Source organism: Sebastes fasciatus, chromosome 15 (genome assembly GCF_043250625.1).
Source record: "Sebastes fasciatus isolate fSebFas1 chromosome 15, fSebFas1.pri, whole genome shotgun sequence".
NCBI classification, from domain to species: domain Eukaryota; kingdom Metazoa; phylum Chordata; class Actinopteri; order Perciformes; family Sebastidae; genus Sebastes; species Sebastes fasciatus.
In genome coordinates, this window is record NC_133809.1 from 5,595,857 (window position 1) to 5,611,430 (window position 15,574).

At 37.9% G+C, this 15,574-nt stretch overlaps 2 protein-coding genes across 3 annotated transcripts in view; one reads left to right on the forward strand and one right to left on the reverse strand.

The window, feature by feature from the left end:
* Positions 1-3,275: 3,275 nt before the first annotated feature.
* Positions 3,276-14,567, reverse strand: LOC141783515 (uncharacterized). Of its 2 annotated transcripts, none has more exons than XM_074660872.1 (18): positions 14,373-14,567; positions 14,096-14,148; positions 12,945-13,020; positions 11,784-11,950; positions 11,536-11,619; positions 11,392-11,448; positions 11,048-11,251; positions 10,636-10,839; positions 10,252-10,306; positions 10,073-10,163; positions 9,835-9,976; positions 9,440-9,544; positions 9,089-9,197; positions 8,809-8,995; positions 7,833-7,907; positions 6,900-7,002; positions 5,550-5,656; positions 3,276-4,831 (listed from the first exon to the last, which is right to left on the reverse strand). In XM_074660872.1, the coding sequence occupies exons 1-18, from the start codon at positions 14,398-14,400 to the stop codon at positions 4,699-4,701; spliced, it is 1,980 nt and encodes a 659-aa protein (XP_074516973.1). In that variant the 5' UTR covers positions 14,401-14,567; the 3' UTR covers positions 3,276-4,698. The 2 variants fall into 2 exon arrangements, with proteins under 2 accessions (XP_074516973.1, XP_074516974.1); XM_074660873.1 differs by having other exon boundaries at positions 10,636-10,836; positions 14,373-14,561.
* The window catches only part of alms1 (ALMS1 centrosome and basal body associated protein), a 23,546-nt gene continuing 17,540 nt past the window's right edge, over positions 9,569-15,574 (forward strand). Inside the window, exons 1-2 of the mRNA XM_074660862.1 lie at positions 9,569-9,578; positions 10,767-10,874. Coding sequence (XP_074516963.1) covers positions 10,815-10,874 — 60 coding nt within the window. The 5' untranslated portion in view covers positions 9,569-9,578; positions 10,767-10,814. The remainder of the gene's footprint in view (positions 9,579-10,766; positions 10,875-15,574) is intronic.

Sequence of the window (15,574 nt, forward strand, 5' to 3'; positions counted from 1 at the left end):
CTGAAAAGTGAAGCCAATGCAGAAGTGCCTTAAACTGTCATTCTCTCTAACAGCCAGCAGGGGGCGACTCCTCTGGTTGCAAAAAGAAGTCTGATTGTATAGAAGTCTATGAGAAAATGAGCCTACTTCTCACTTGATTTATTACCTCAGTAAACATTGTAAACATGAGTTTATGGTCTCAATCGCTAGTTTCAAGTCTTCTTCAATACAGCATGATGTTCATTTAGTAAATTATGGTCCCATTTAGAGTCAAATAGACCATAAAGCAGGGGATGCTTTAGGGCGGGGCTGCTACCACGGCGTTGTCCAGTCTGTTGTCCGTGTTTTCGTCTTACAACTTTAACCCTTTCACAGTGTGTTTTCAGTTCATGAAAGTTAATTATAAGCTTTTTGGAAGCCTAAAAATGTCTTATTTAACGTTTGGTTGTAGCTCCACCCTCTCGTGTCACTTCTGGTTGCAAAAAAACAAGAAGGCGACGGCCAAAATGCTCAACTCGAAGCTTCAAAATGGTAGTCAACAAACCAATTGGTGACGTCAGGGTGACTACGTCCACTTCTTATATACAGTCTATGAGTACTCCCTAAAACCTGTAAACAGACTTTGATGTGTAAAAGACTAACATGGGCACTGTTTATTTGGACTCAGACACAAACACACCGTCCTTCTGCTGTAAATACTCACCAAATGTGTATTAATCCACAGTTGAAAATAGTCCCCAACATTATTTACATTATTTACTGCTGTTTGATAAGTGTTTGCTGAAAACTACAGTGCCCAACTGTTTTAGGAAATTACTGAGTCTTTTTTAAATGACAGTATAACATAAAGATTTACATATTTTGTAAGAACAAATAGGGCTTAGGGCTCAGTGCCATAGACAGGATAGAGAAGTAGAAAGTTGTTGAGAGACGGATTAATGCTTTGCTAGTTTGGGCCTTTTCATGGGATTTGTTGACAATGAGAAAAAAAGGCATCCTTTGAGTCTCTACAAGTTGAGTTTTTGGTCATATATTAACATAAAAATGTGTGTATTGGTACAGCAGTATGAAAGAGTGAGGACTTATTGATCTCCTGTAGGTCTTTCTTTCTCTAAGTGTTTAACAGCAGATCATCAGCGATGAGTTATTCAAGGGGAGACAAAAGACTTTCCTCCCGCTCCTTTCTAAGCGATAGCTACTCCACAACCAGGAAAAGACGGCGTGGACAAAAGACTAGACATTAATTTATCTTCTCTATATGACCCTGATGCAAATGAGGAAAATGAAAGCAAGCAATCAATTCCCTAATTGGGTTTGCGCTATTTTAACTTGTTAAGGGGGCCTCTGTCTAGATTAAAGGGAAGGTCAATTTCTCATTGTGACAATTACTGTATTCATTTCACAGTGCAACAAAAGGGATCCAGCAAACGGTTGAAAAGAGACTGCAGGGAACCAGATGCCTCCCCATTGTGTGAGTCTACCATCATATCATCTTGTTGATCTCAGTTTCATCGCACTCAGTACAATCAGCAGACAAGAATTTGGTTTAGTAAAGAATACTATGGGTCGGTAACTTAATAAATGATTGGTCATCTTGGCATTTTTACAAGACATTTTTGACAGAATATCCAGTAGCAACAAAACAAAATCTTGCTTCTTTAAATGTTTTATTATGTCAAGAAAAAATGAAAGCGAATGAGAAGTGGCAAAGGTGTCTTTCCATATATTATATTAAAACTTTATGCTAACTCTTGGTAATATAAACACGTCTTATAGCCCCTGAAAACTTGAGTAGGTCTCTATAACTAAATATTCCTTTATAAATAAATTAAAGTTAAAGTTTTGAGGGGAAAAAATCCCCCTTAGAGGAGTAAGTTATAATTAATATTTAGCCATTAGATGCCATTTATCCATTTTTTCCAACTTGATCGTTGGCTCACAAGCCTTGTTAGAAGTGGGAACCAAACATCAGATATGTTCCACAGAGACAAACAAAACATTCATTTTGGACCTGCCAAACTTTTTTAAATGATTAATTCACAGTCATAATATTTCCGTTATAAGAAAAGCCATATTTTTCTTCGGCACATTTCTAAAAGCTCTGTGGAAGTATTTCTAAATATTCGTCTACTTAAAAATATTACCATTATAACCTTTAAGTATTATTTTTGTAAGATTTGAACACTCAAAAACACAGCTAATCTTCTTGTGATCACATTTGATTAACAGCATTAGGTAACAACCTTACAACCGTCATCAGATTTAGATTTAAATCTTGCTAAATCTTGACCTGCCCACTTTAAACTTCTGTGAAGAGCACACACAAATCAGTGTTGTGAAATGAACTAAAACTGTTCTAACTTTGGCAGAAACATTGCGTGCTCATGTAGGACCACATCACTCATAACGAGAAGCCGATTGAATAAATACATTTTCTGGCCTTTAAACTGCAAAGAAAACTGATATGTTTGAAGTGTCATTCCTTTAAAAGTGAACGAGCAAACAGCAGCGGCCCTGCTGGGAAGGTTATGAAGTTCGAGCCGAGCGGCTGCAAAGCTGCAGTGGAGCGTTTATTTTGGCTTCCTGAGAAACAAATCAGACAGTTGATATACAGCGTGAGTCAGCTACTCCCTCATGTCACATCAATAGTTTATTTACCAGCGGGGAGAAACCACAGAATTAGAATAAAAATTAGATTATATATCCCTGCGCTAAAAGCAATGCACTCAATTACTCCAACTCAAAACTTCTCTAGAGGGGGAGCGAGGAGGATTTTTTTTGCTGCATAGCCATATATCACAAAGCAAGGAGTGGGAGAGCAACATGTCATGTCTGCTGGTTAATTTCTGTAACTGTGTTTACTTGTTCTCTTTTTCCTCCCGTTGGGAGGGAGAGAAATCTGTTGAAAGCTCTCCAAACCGTGCAGCCTTTTAACAAGATGCACTTAATCTTCCTGGTGTTTGCTTTAGTTAAGTAAGGGATTGGCTTTGTCCGTTGCCCGGGAGTGGCGGGGATGTTGATGAACGCTAATCTCTTATCAGTCTTTATCTGCATTTGAACAGGTTTTTTCTAGTGGACCAATAAGATTAAACATAGACCCATTTTGAAAGTTTGTAATGTCCCAGTGCTTTCTATGGGTTCAACCAGAGTTCATGTTATTAGTATTACAGGCCTTTCATGCTCTCAAATCTCACACAGATCAGAAGGGCTTTGTGAGGTATGCCACCATCAGCCAGTTAATGCCCACGAGTACAGCTGCTCTGCCTGTAAGGTCAAGACTAAGCACTTTTCACAGCTTAATACCTCAACTTTTTTTTTTTAGGTAATTACTCAGCTCTTTGGGAACATTTTGTAACTCACACCCCAAACATTGCATAACAGGAGTCACAAAAGTGACCTTGAAATGCTCAAACCTGCTGGGCTTCAGGGGGGAGAGGGATCTACACAAATCCCACCCACATTAACAGGAGAGGAGACATAGTCAGGGAGATTGAAGGGAGGCATTTTAGGCTTAGAAGAACCTCGCTTTAGATAAAATCTCAGGGACAATAATTACTTTTCAGGCGTTTAACTGGCACTTTACTCTAACTCAGGACGACCTGAGACGAGGGGCTTCTCGCTCAAGGACACTGCAACAGGATACGCAGCTGGTGCAGGGATTAATCTGGTGATGGTTTTAGTGGTGGGACAGCGACAAACCACTGGGCCTCTCATCTCCAAGTCATGGTTTCCTCTGACCTCATAGTGATGTCCCAAATTACATTGAGATACATGCTGAGGCTTGAATAATCCAGCTCACAAATCATGCTTTAGCTTTATGCAGCTTATCATGAGGCTGACTTTATTATTCTTTGTAGGGAGTCATATCCAGGCCCATCTTTACTGTTCCACCTACACCAAGTCTTTGGTCTTGTACTGTGTATATTAACGTATGGCAAGACATAAACACTCTTGAAGTTGAGGCTTTAATTCCCTCTGGGCTGACCCATGATAAACTGCAGCCAGTGCTACTAAAAGGCACTTATTTGTATGACAGTTTGCTCTAAACTGATCCTCCAACACACATGGCATTACAAAACAATTAAACATAATATACATAGCTACTGAACACAACCACACATTAGACAAACGCAATGCCCCAGCAATCAAATTACAGAGCACAGTTTCACAAAATTAAACATGGCACATTTAATGTGCCGATAGCATAACTACTCATCAATCACAGCCTTTAAAATGAAAGCAGAATAGTTTTTAGCCCCAAAGTTGAGGGATAAAGGTAACAACGCCACCTAGTGGTGACTGAACAGAAAGAAATCAACAGAGAAATCTGTTAATCTTTTTTTTAAAACAAAGTTAAGCAACAAAGTAAAAATCAAGTATTCTAACACAATCTTTAAACAGATTCGATAATTGCAAATAATCCCTGACAAAATCCTATTGCAAAGGAATGCTCAAAGCACGATGCACATTAATTATTACTATAATGCAGTAGTATAACGTAGTTTGATTTGTCCTTTGTATTCGTACAACAATGGTGGGCCATCATGGTGCAAACATTTCCAAAAATGCAACATAATCTAAACACAAAGTAGTCTTGTTTTTTTTTGCAGCCAAAATATCGCAAGAACCGAAACAGAGGCGACTAAAAGCAACCTAGTCTGGCACCACCACTGTGTCAAACGTCAAAGGGAACAACGCATGCTTGTCGTTTTTGATTTTCTACATAAAATTCCCCAGTCTACTGGTGAATTTGTCCTTGTCAATGTTCTTGTTCTCTGGGACGTGTCTGAAGGTGCAGTCCTGCCTCGTGCAGCCGGTCGTCCTCCAGAAAAAGCACTCCTTCTTGTACGGGCTGCAAACAACGGGAAAAACAATTTCAATTCTAGGGATGCATGTTAAAGTTTGCGGAGAGGGGTTAAATGCTTTAAGGCAGTGGTTCTCAACAAGGGGTCCTTGAGGGAGTTCCAAGGGGTCCCCAGAAAATGGGCTAACAGTTTATTTTCACTATTTAATTCACTATAGAAGTGACTATTCTGATCATAGGTTTCACTTTCTCCACAGTTATCTCCTCAACTGTAGTTGCCAACTATATCATTTTAGTCTTAATCACATCTTACAACCATAAATCTTTTCGGATGGAGGTCCCTGAAGCGAAATCTTACCAAATGGGGCTCCGTGATCTAATGTGTATCACTCTAGGGGTACTTAGGGACACGAAATATGTTGAGAACCACGGCTTTAAAGCATAATCATTGTGTCATTGTTAAGATCAGGAGGCCTGAGATGACAGGGTTCCTTTTCACCTCTAAATACTGGTAACTAATTAGCAAAATAACTATTATGAACAAAGACAATCTAATACTTATTTTTTTATACTTTGTATGAGAAACCGTTCATGAATCCTATTCTTCATATAAAAGAAGAAAAGTCCTACTTACATGCACAGTTTTTTAAAGTTGTAAAACAATATACGACTGACAATAATCTATATTTCTTCCATCTCATTACACTTGAAGAAAAGTCAAATCTAAACTTAAGAGCAAAAAGGGAGAATAATAGCATGTTCTTACCCGAGGCGTGGAAAGGGGTCAGAGGCGGCCGATCTGGACATACCGAGTCCATTGTGGAATTTATTGGGATATCGCACAGCGAGTGGAGCGCCCTCTACCACCATTCCCTGAGGAAGAAACAGACATTTAAAGCGGGTGGGTAGGCAGTATATTTTAGGCATCATTGGGGAAAAAAAAAAATCCATAATAACCTTTCAGCATATTGTAATTCAAGTGTCCTGAGAGATAACTAGACTTCTGCACCTCCTCATGGCTCTGTTTTCAAGCTTTAAGAAATCTAGCTCGTGACAGGAGATTTTGGCCAATCACATTTCAGAGAGAGCACGTTCCTATTGGCTGTTCTAGAAATACAAATGCGTGTCCCTTCAGTGAAAGACTGCAGGAAAAGTTACTATTCCAGCATTATACTCAATGGCTATACCCGTGAGTAAGCCTCGCCGCTACTGTAGCTACAGCAGCAGCTCAAGAAAGCATCATTTTCTCTCGATCTCTGCGCTTCGCTGATATTGTAGCTTGCTAGAGCCTCAAATCACAGTGTGTCATCTCAGAGGGCTTTACAGGCCCAAGAGTTTGTAAAAGACAACAGGATAGTAATTCTCATAGAATTGCAGCTATAGAACTATTAACTACTTTTGCTTCTTTCCTTAAAACTGCCTACCCTGGGGAACCACTTGAATTACAATATGCTTAAAGATTTTTTGCCCAACAACGCCAAAATAAATTGCCTCCCCCAGCTTTAACATCTTTGGCCCAACAGAGCTTTTACCGGAGAGCCACACAGCTCAGAAAAGAAAATGAAAAAACAACTGATACGATTTATGTCAGAGTTGATCTGTGTGATGGGAAAATAATGCCACCGTTTTAGAGAAGCAGACAGACTTTAAAGCATGAATAACTCTACAGAGTTACAGAGCTGCGGCTGTCAGTCACTGCTTTAATAACACACAATCAAAAAGAAGTTTCCCTAAATCTCCAACTTCCTGTTCTACTTCTGCAACCTGCCAAGTTTTTAATCTAGACACCCTAAAATATTTTCTGATTTACTTCTAAACTTTGCACTTCTTACAGGAACATTTTACATTTGTGTTTTTAATATAAATCATTGTGTCTTTGAGAACCCACCAGCTGAAGATTTAGGTCATTGTTAGAGTAATAAACACTTTGCTGCTGATAGTGGTGGATAGACAACATGCTTTTTAACCAGGTCATCCACAAGAAATATCACAATATGTATCATGATATAAGCTTGTTCTACTATTTCAACAGCTGTAAGTGGCTCAAGATTGTCAAATCAGCTATTTACCTGAACAAATAATATGTAAATATTGCTCAAAGTAAACAGATACATACATTAATACACTGGATGGCTCGGTCACAGTCTTCTTTTCTGGTGTAGTTCACAAAGGCACACTGTTGTTCCAGCAGCATCTTGATGCTGTAGACCGTCCCGGCTCTGAGAGAGAGAAAAAGGGAGAGAGTTGTAAGCAGCACATCAGCTGAAACCTTTGTCATCCCTGCGGGGCAATTTGCCTCGCAGCCTTCAGTCAATAAGAGCAAATAAAGCAATAAATAGATAACAAGCTCAGAGTTGACACATTTGAGCCTTCTGGTGGTCAAATTCCAAGAACACAGCATCAATATTTCAGTTTATGCATAATAAACACCGCCATTTATCTTTTAATAAAAACCTAAAAATTTGATGCCCTCAATGTTATGTCAGTTTCCCCCCCAAGGTATAAAAAAAAAAATGGTATAGAATATTGGCATTTGTCGAGGTATTGTATCTACGTTAGAAATTCCAGTGTCGTGACGACACTAAATGTTAGCGAACAATCCAGAAACTCCTGTTACATGAGTAAATTTAAAATGTAATGCTTTATTACTTTTATTCTGCATACTCAAAACTAGAGCTGCATCGATTAGTCGATTAGTTGTCAACTATCAAATTAATGGCAAACTATTTTGATAATCTATTAATCCTTTTGGGTAATTTTTTTGAGAAAAAAGTCCAAATTCTCCGATTCCAGTTTCTTAAATGTGAATATTTTCTGATTTCTTTACTTCTCTATGACAGTTAACTGAATATCGTTGAGTTGTGGATGAAATAAGACATCTGAGGACGTCATCTTGGGGCTTTGGGGAAACACTGATCCACATTTTTCTCCATTTTCTGACATTTGATAGACCAAACAACGAATCGATTAACTGATTTTTAATCTAAATAATCCTGAAATCCTCAAACATGGTTGGAGGCGTGAAGGAGATCAGACTGTGGTACTTTACCTGCTGAAGAGCTCGTGAAGTGTTGAGTAGGTGACAGCAGGAGCCAAGGATCCAACCCAAACAGAGATAATGTCCCTTTATAGAAAACACAAGAGATAAAATAACAATTTAAAATGATGTTACACTCTGGGTACAATACAGCTACTTATCCTTTAATGATTAACCCTTTACCCAAATCTGTGAACACTCCACAACAACATCAACATGCAATCATGCACCACACTTCCTGTAAAAGACTTCCTGTTTTCAAAAGATGAACTAACAAACAGCTGTTGTACATCTGTGCATATTTCAGCTTTTCCAGGATCCAAAGTGAGACACAGTTTACACACATATATACAACGAGCATTAGGGCAGCGGTTCCCAACCTGAGGATGAGGCATGATAAATCTTTAAAAACCTGCTTTACAAATAATTTCTGAAAAATTGTTAAATAGTGGATACCAGTAGTACCTTCAGGCCTCTAAAACTTTAAAAAGGCAACAATCTGATGCAACCTGTGGTGAGGGTAAACAGTAGACAGTGACTACGTTTACAGGCACAAATATATTTTGTTTTTTTGCCTGTTTACATGGCTAATGAACGTGAATATTCCACTAATATTCCCATTTACATGCAGCTGTGCATATTCCGATTAACGTAACCGGTGGCAGACTTGTTTGACCGTGCGAACACAGCCTCCCTCTTTCATTCCTTCAACCGCCTTCTTGAAAAGGTCGGCGTTGTGATATTTGCGCATATCCAAGTCTTTCATAATGTTTAAAAGTAGGTGTGTTTCTCCTTCTGATCAGAAATATGGGCTTTACTTTTGGGCATGCATCTCTGGAATATTAGTGTGCATGTAAACGTAGTTAATGTGTCACTTTAAAAGGATCACAAGCCAAAAAAAAGGGTTGGGAACCATTGTCTTAGGTAACGTTTTAAATTTTTAAATACATGTAAAAAAAAAATACACATTAATGATACGCAGTCTTACGGTTTCAAAGAATTCTTCGAATGAGGCGTCGGGGACTGAGATTTCGATCGGCTGAGGCCAAAAGCATCCAACTCTTTGACCTGCTGCGTTCTAGGACGACTAGTTTGTCGGACAATCCACTCTCCCTCGTCGTCGTCTTCTTCCTGCACCACTGGTTGGTCTGCAATGTCCCAACTGGCACAGGCATCTGAAGAGAGCCAGTAAGACAATTTAAATACCAGAACATCACTGAAGATACAGGGCCTCTTTCAAACTCTGAGGAACACTGAATGACGTTTACCTCCAGGACCCGGATTGCTTTCATCACCAAACAGAGCTTCAACCGCTTCCTCTAATGTGGCGTGTGTTTTCAAGGCCTCGGAGCTCTGCGCCCAGCTGAATCCCATTTCCTAAAATGGACGTACAAAGTCAACCTCCTGACCTGACATGACACCAGCATACACAGACATTTAAGCCATGGAGGACTGATATACTGACTTTGTCTATTAGCATCTACAATGTAAACCAAAACTAGCAGATAAAAAGCATCTAATACCCTTCAATCAAGTTCTAATTAAAGAAATTGTGTGTTAGAAACATGAACTGAAACTACAGAGTGAAATAAACTGTTGTAAACATAAGCTTCTCCTACCATAAGGTGCAATGTCTGTGCTCGTTTCAGCTCTTGCGTGGCATCAGCGCTCGAACTTTCCAGCTGCAACACCTCCTTATAGATCAGCGAGGCCTCGTAGTATCTCTGGAGAAGAAGTGAGAGAGAAATCAGCAATCTAGTAAGGGTTTAAAAATCTTAAATAAAGCAATGAAAGCACATTAACTTTTAGTTAAGCATTGGGGAAGTAACATTGTAGAGTAGTGGTTCCCAACCTATTTTCCTTGACTCCCACCCTACTTGTATTTAAGAAAATATGAGGTTCTTTTTTGAAAATGTCAGGCCAGTTGCAACATGAAGGGACACTATACATGAAAAGAAAACAGGAAGGGTCACAGTGTAAGCGAGGGTAACCGGATACAGGAGCAGTGACTTACCTTGAGCCCACAGAGAGCTTTCCCTTTCCTAAATAAACCTTTTATCCAGTTTGGCTCCATGGAAAGCGCTAGATCAGCATCTCTGAGAGCGTTTTCATACTGCTGCAGTCTTTCAAAACACAGGGATCGATTTCCAAATAATCTGAAACACAGAGTAAACGTAATTCTTGCTCATTAATAGTCACTGCTTCTGTGTGGTTACATGAAGTCTGAAGTCAATTCAAGTCCATGTTCTTACTTAAATTCCTTTGGGTTGTATTTAATGGCGTCAGTAAAGCATTTCACAGCCATCTCGTACTGTCCGGAGGCAGCCAAACGATTTCCAATACCTGGAAGGAAGAGCAAGGATAGTTGTGCTTGCTTCAGTACTTTCACATGTTTGTTTTTGTAAAAGTGTCAATGTAAGATATTATTTACCAGCAAGCTCTCTGCTTCTTTTTGACAACTCTTCAGCAGCGGAGTCCATTGTTTTCTGTTAAAGTTAGAGTTCACATATTAGTCTGTGAAGCATGCCGAGCACTGCAGGAAACGCTAAATTTGCATGTAGGTTTCTGTTTAACACCGAGTTGTGATGATTTGAAGGCCCAAACACTTATTTTTTTGACCACATAAATTAAAAGGTGCATTCACAAATATAATTGAAAAGTTGTTTCTAGGCTGATGATCATTTTAAATATTGTTGTATTTTAGTTTTTGTCATCGTCTGGTGTGACTCAAGTGTGGGAAAAATATCTCAATCAATTTGGGAGTCATTATTTGGATAAGATTATACCTAAAACAAATACTTTTCAATGTTCTCACCTCTTTATTGGGTTCAGGTTTCTCTTCCTTCTTCTTTTGTACTTCAGGTTTCTCCACAATTTTTGGCTTTTCCTCCTTGGACGGCTGAACCTCCTGTAATTTAGTTTTTTTCTTTTTTCTTTCTCTCGCAGGCCTCTGGTTAGACGTCTCCTCGGGCACCGATTTTGCCGTAGAAGCAAATGAATTATTTAAATTCAAATCCTGCTGAAGATAATGAAACACAAGGCGGTGGTTTGAAGGTAAGCTTGGATCAAACTAATAATCAGACTTTAGATAGACATATAAATTCATCCACTGCTCAAAGCTCTTCTTGACCATCTTACAACTAATTTGTTGTCTGCACTCGTGTAAAAAAGTAAATTTAAAGACAACAAACGATGTGACAAACAGAAATGTAAAACTCTCCACAAACCTTTTGCTCCCCATCTTCTGTTTTATTCATCTCCGCAAGACTTTCTACTTCTTCATTATTACCACTGCTCTCATCACATCCAGCCGCCTCATTTCCATTTTCTGTTTTACCAGATTCGGGAGAATCATTTGCGTCTGCATTACTTTCAATAACAGGACTTTCTTCCTGATTTTCTGAGGAGTCTGACTTCCCTTGTTCTTCCTCCTAGAATGACGAAAAGAGAAGAAAAACATGAGTAATCAGCAAGGCTTTGAAAAGGCCTTACTGTCTGGTTTTATTTCCCGACTCTAACACTTGTGTGTATGTGTTGTAATTCACAGCAATATGAGTAAAACAAGGCTTACAGGTAAAATGTCTTTAACTGCATTCTCCTTTTCTAATCTTTTCTTTTCTTTTTTACGCTGCAACAGAAAGAAGAAAAGTGTTGTGAGCCACATCAACACTAATTATGTTAAATCCTTGTAATTAAAAATAATTATGACACTTACCAATTTCTTACGCTTGTTCTTCTCAGTTTTGTCCTTACGCCGTTCCTCTTCTTCTATCAATTCTTTTGCATGTTTATCAGCCTCCTGAAAAAAAAAAATCTCAGAATTGAGCCAATGTTCAGGAAATACATGCTGCTTGGGAATGATATTTAATGAAATGTAGGAAACAAATCCCCTGTGAAAGGGGATGGATAAAAAAGTGGACTTTTAGGTATCACTTTCATAGAAGTGAAACAGAAGTGTATTACCTCATCAGTGAGCTGTTTTATTCGTGGATGTGGTTCTAAATGCTTGTGAGCAGCATTGTTTGGATAAAAGTGATCATCATCTTCTTCATCGTCGTCGTCTTCATCGTCGTCGTCGTAATATAGGTCGTCCTCCAATTCTCCTTCAAAGGTCCTTAAAAAATCTAAACCTGAGAGATGAAGACAAATACAAAAAAGGTGCCATTTTCTCATTTAATCATCTGAACCTCAAACGATTTTAAAACTGAGTTTCTCCACATATGATCACACAAAAGCACCACTTTAAATCTTGTGTTTACCAGAGATGTGCTCATACGTTTCTTTGCATCAAATGCTCAGGGCTCCGGACTAACTTTTCCACTGGTAGTAAACTTTCTCAGTCATTTTCACCAGCACATGATTTATTCACAATTTTTTTTTGGTACAGCACCGAGGGCACCAATAATAATGATCACCATTCACTCGAATGAATGCGACTGTGTGAACTGGCACACTCACAAAAAATTGTCACAGTCTGTAACCCTGTAAGGCCTCCCATAACCCTTTGCAAACAGCTAAAAAAAAACAGATGAACAGTTAAACATTAAACAGGATGCAATCTGCGGTTCAGTGACACAGGAATAAAATGATAGCCTTCCACACCCTCAGAATTGTTCTCTATGCAGAACTCCTGTTCTGCTGTTGACTCATAACAACATGTAGAAATGAAGGTGGTGTCTAATTATCTAGTAAAGATATTGTAGTGCTATGTCTACGCTCTAAACCAATGTTGACCCAAACAAGATGAGAAGGGTGAAGAGGGACAACTGGGATAAAGCCTAATCTATAACTAGCATATACATCTTATGTTACCTAAACTGTTTGGTTTCTTTAAATTTGTAATGAGCTATTTGGTGGAAGACTTGCACTACGATAGAGATCACAAAACTAAGCAGATACATCCTGACCTCTTTTGTATAACAAGACCAGCAGATTCCTCTAAAAACACGGTAAATATTTGTTACCTGGCGACATCTCAAGGAAGTAAAACAAACTTTATGTACTTGTGCAGCAAAGTAGTCCGTTTTGTTTCGCTGGTTGTAATTACAATGGGTGGTGTTTTATCTCCAGTTCTCTTATCCACCGTCACTCAGAAATAACCTGCAACAGTCAGTTCATTCTTACCTAATAAGCCAGAGGCAAAGACATCCAGGATAGAGCTTGAAGAATGACGTCCATTTATGAAATCTACCATAGTTTCCTGATAAAGAGAAACGATAAGAGACTTTATTGCATCCATCAATGTGTCCATGCTGTAGCCACACTAACGCTGGTCTACTGTGCAAAAATATTAACCAAATACTGGTACAAGTACCATAAATATAACTCATATAACCTTCACTCATCTGCTGTGTGTGAGGTTAGTTTGTGGCTGTTATCTGCAGCAGTTACCACAAGAGCTGGTAGATAACATTGATATTGTAACACTAAGACAATAGTCGAGTCAATTAATTGATTTGTCCAGATTTTTTTAATATAATAAATTAATGATTTGAGTCATTTTTCAAGCGGAAATGCTAAATATTCTCTGGTTTCAGCTTCTCATATGTGAAGACTTCTCTGTTTGACATCAATGTTAATTGACTATCTTTGGATTTTGGACTTTTTCTAGCAAGAGGAAGAAAACAAAACTAAGTCATTTGAAGATCTAAGAAATTACTATGGACATTTATCAGCATTTTTCTGACATTACATAGACCAAAAAATGTATCCATTATCTGTTACTGTTATAATACACTGTATATTCCCTACATTCATACATGTTTTGGCTGTTATCTACCACAAGAGCTAGGATTTCATATTAATGCTGTAACATTGAGACTAGATTTCCCCTAAGATTTTGTATTTTATAAGCTGTAATATACCATAAATATAGTGTTTTCCTTCTTCCGTCTTATGTTCAACATTTTATTTTGACCTCTGTTTTTATGTTTCTATTCTGTATTGTTTTTATCTTGATGTTTGCACTATTTTAACTTATGTAAAGCACTTTGTAACTATGTTTGTAAAGGTGCTATACAAATAAAGTTTATTATTTATTATGTATTATTAAAGGCTGCATTACAGTACATCTTTATCTGATTGTTGTGAAAATAAGCAGCCATATCTACCTGTCTGATAGCTATGGCAGCTCATCCTCAAATTACCTAACGTTAGCCAATTGTGTTGGCATGTTACCAACCACAAACACTTGAGATTGGAAAGACCTGTTATGCCACAATAATAATAACACACGATATGTGCAGCAAGTTTCCAGGTGATTGGATCATACTCACATGTGTGCGCATGAGTCTGGAGTTCTCTTTGATTCTAGCTATAGGAGCTCCACCTGAAAGGTAGAAAATGATGTTCAGATACAGAAAAGACACGGTTATATTAAACATATATGTGATTGTTATAAAGCTGAAGTCAGAGGTGATACAGTGGCTGTTCTGGTGCTCAGTGCTCAGCAGACGCCACATCGTTAGCTAGCTAGCTACCATGAAACAGGTCAAGTTCTCGGGAACATGAAGTGAAACTCATCTGGAGATGAAACCACCGCTTTGATCTCACCTTTAACAACGTCTTTCTTCCTCGGCATGTTAGCTTATGTGTTCTTTGTTCTGGTTTCCCGCGGCTGATCACTGTATTAACGTTATTCGTGTGTTGTTGAAGGTAAATTGTTCAGTTTCTGTCCTGCGACATGCGACGACTGTTTTCTTCTTCTTCTTCTTCTTCCGTGTTTGAGTCTGAGCTTTTGATGCCCTGCGCTTTAACCTGTCAGGCTGCTTCCTTCCTCTTAGGAGGCTCCACCAATCACATGGTAGAGATTTATTTTTTGTTGTGGTTCAGGGCTGTGATTGGATGTCGGGCCTGTCAATCATGGTAAAGTAGGCGGGATTTAAATGCAGCGTGCTGCCTGAGTGTCCAACTGAGGGCAAAACTCCCAATATACACTCTCTGTTTGTGCTATCAGGATGCATTTGAGCTACGGTTGAAATTATGTAAATTATATATATATATGTATATATGATATTTATATATATCATATATACATATATATTATATAAATATAATATATTTATATTATATATATATATGATATATGTATATATGATATATGTATATATATTATATATATATATATATATATATATATACATACATATATATATATATATATATATATATATATTAATTTTTTTAAACTGACTTCTTCATTTTCGTCTTACTGACCCCTCACCTTCAAACTAAAACTAAATGGAAACATCTGTGGATACATGTAGACATAGAAAAGTAAATATGATGGTGGCATAATTAATATGTAATGAGTAAACTTATATGATTATTTCTCCAACTGTATGTACTCCTATGCTTGAATAATACTTTTTTTGTGTTTGTATTTTTTTTATTTGGAATATGCATATGAGCAAAATGTTAACTAAAATAATGAAGCACTTAGACACAGACACACAATAACTAATTAAAAGCATGTACCTCTATTATTTTATTGCAGTTAGCCATTTCACTTCAAGTATTTCTAATATTTTATTATTTGTCCCCCATTATAAATTTCGGAACTTTTAAACGGAACTAAATTAACTTCCTCAATGACAGGTTATTACTGGGCTGTTGTATTGGATTGCATGAGATTGTAGAGGACTTCCTATTTCACTGGTCAATCAGGGTATTTCATCAGCAGCCAGCAATATATTATCTTGTACAATACACTTACACTAACTACAATATATATATATACAAACAATTCAGGGATG

What these genes read in the sequence shown, in the direction of transcription:
- LOC141783515 (XM_074660872.1), bottom strand. Translation starts at nt 14,400, where the DNA reads ATGCCGAGGAAGAAAGACGTTGTTAAAG. An exon ending in GAGCCATCCAGTGTATTAAT is followed by an intron (nt 5,657 to 6,899) that starts GTATGTATCTGT and finishes TTTCTTCCTCAG; the next exon opens with GGAATGGTGGTAGAGGGCGC. An exon ending in GACCCCTTTCCACGCCTCGG is followed by an intron (nt 4,832 to 5,549) that starts GTAAGAACATGC and finishes CGTTGTTTGCAG; the next exon opens with CCCGTACAAGAAGGAGTGCT.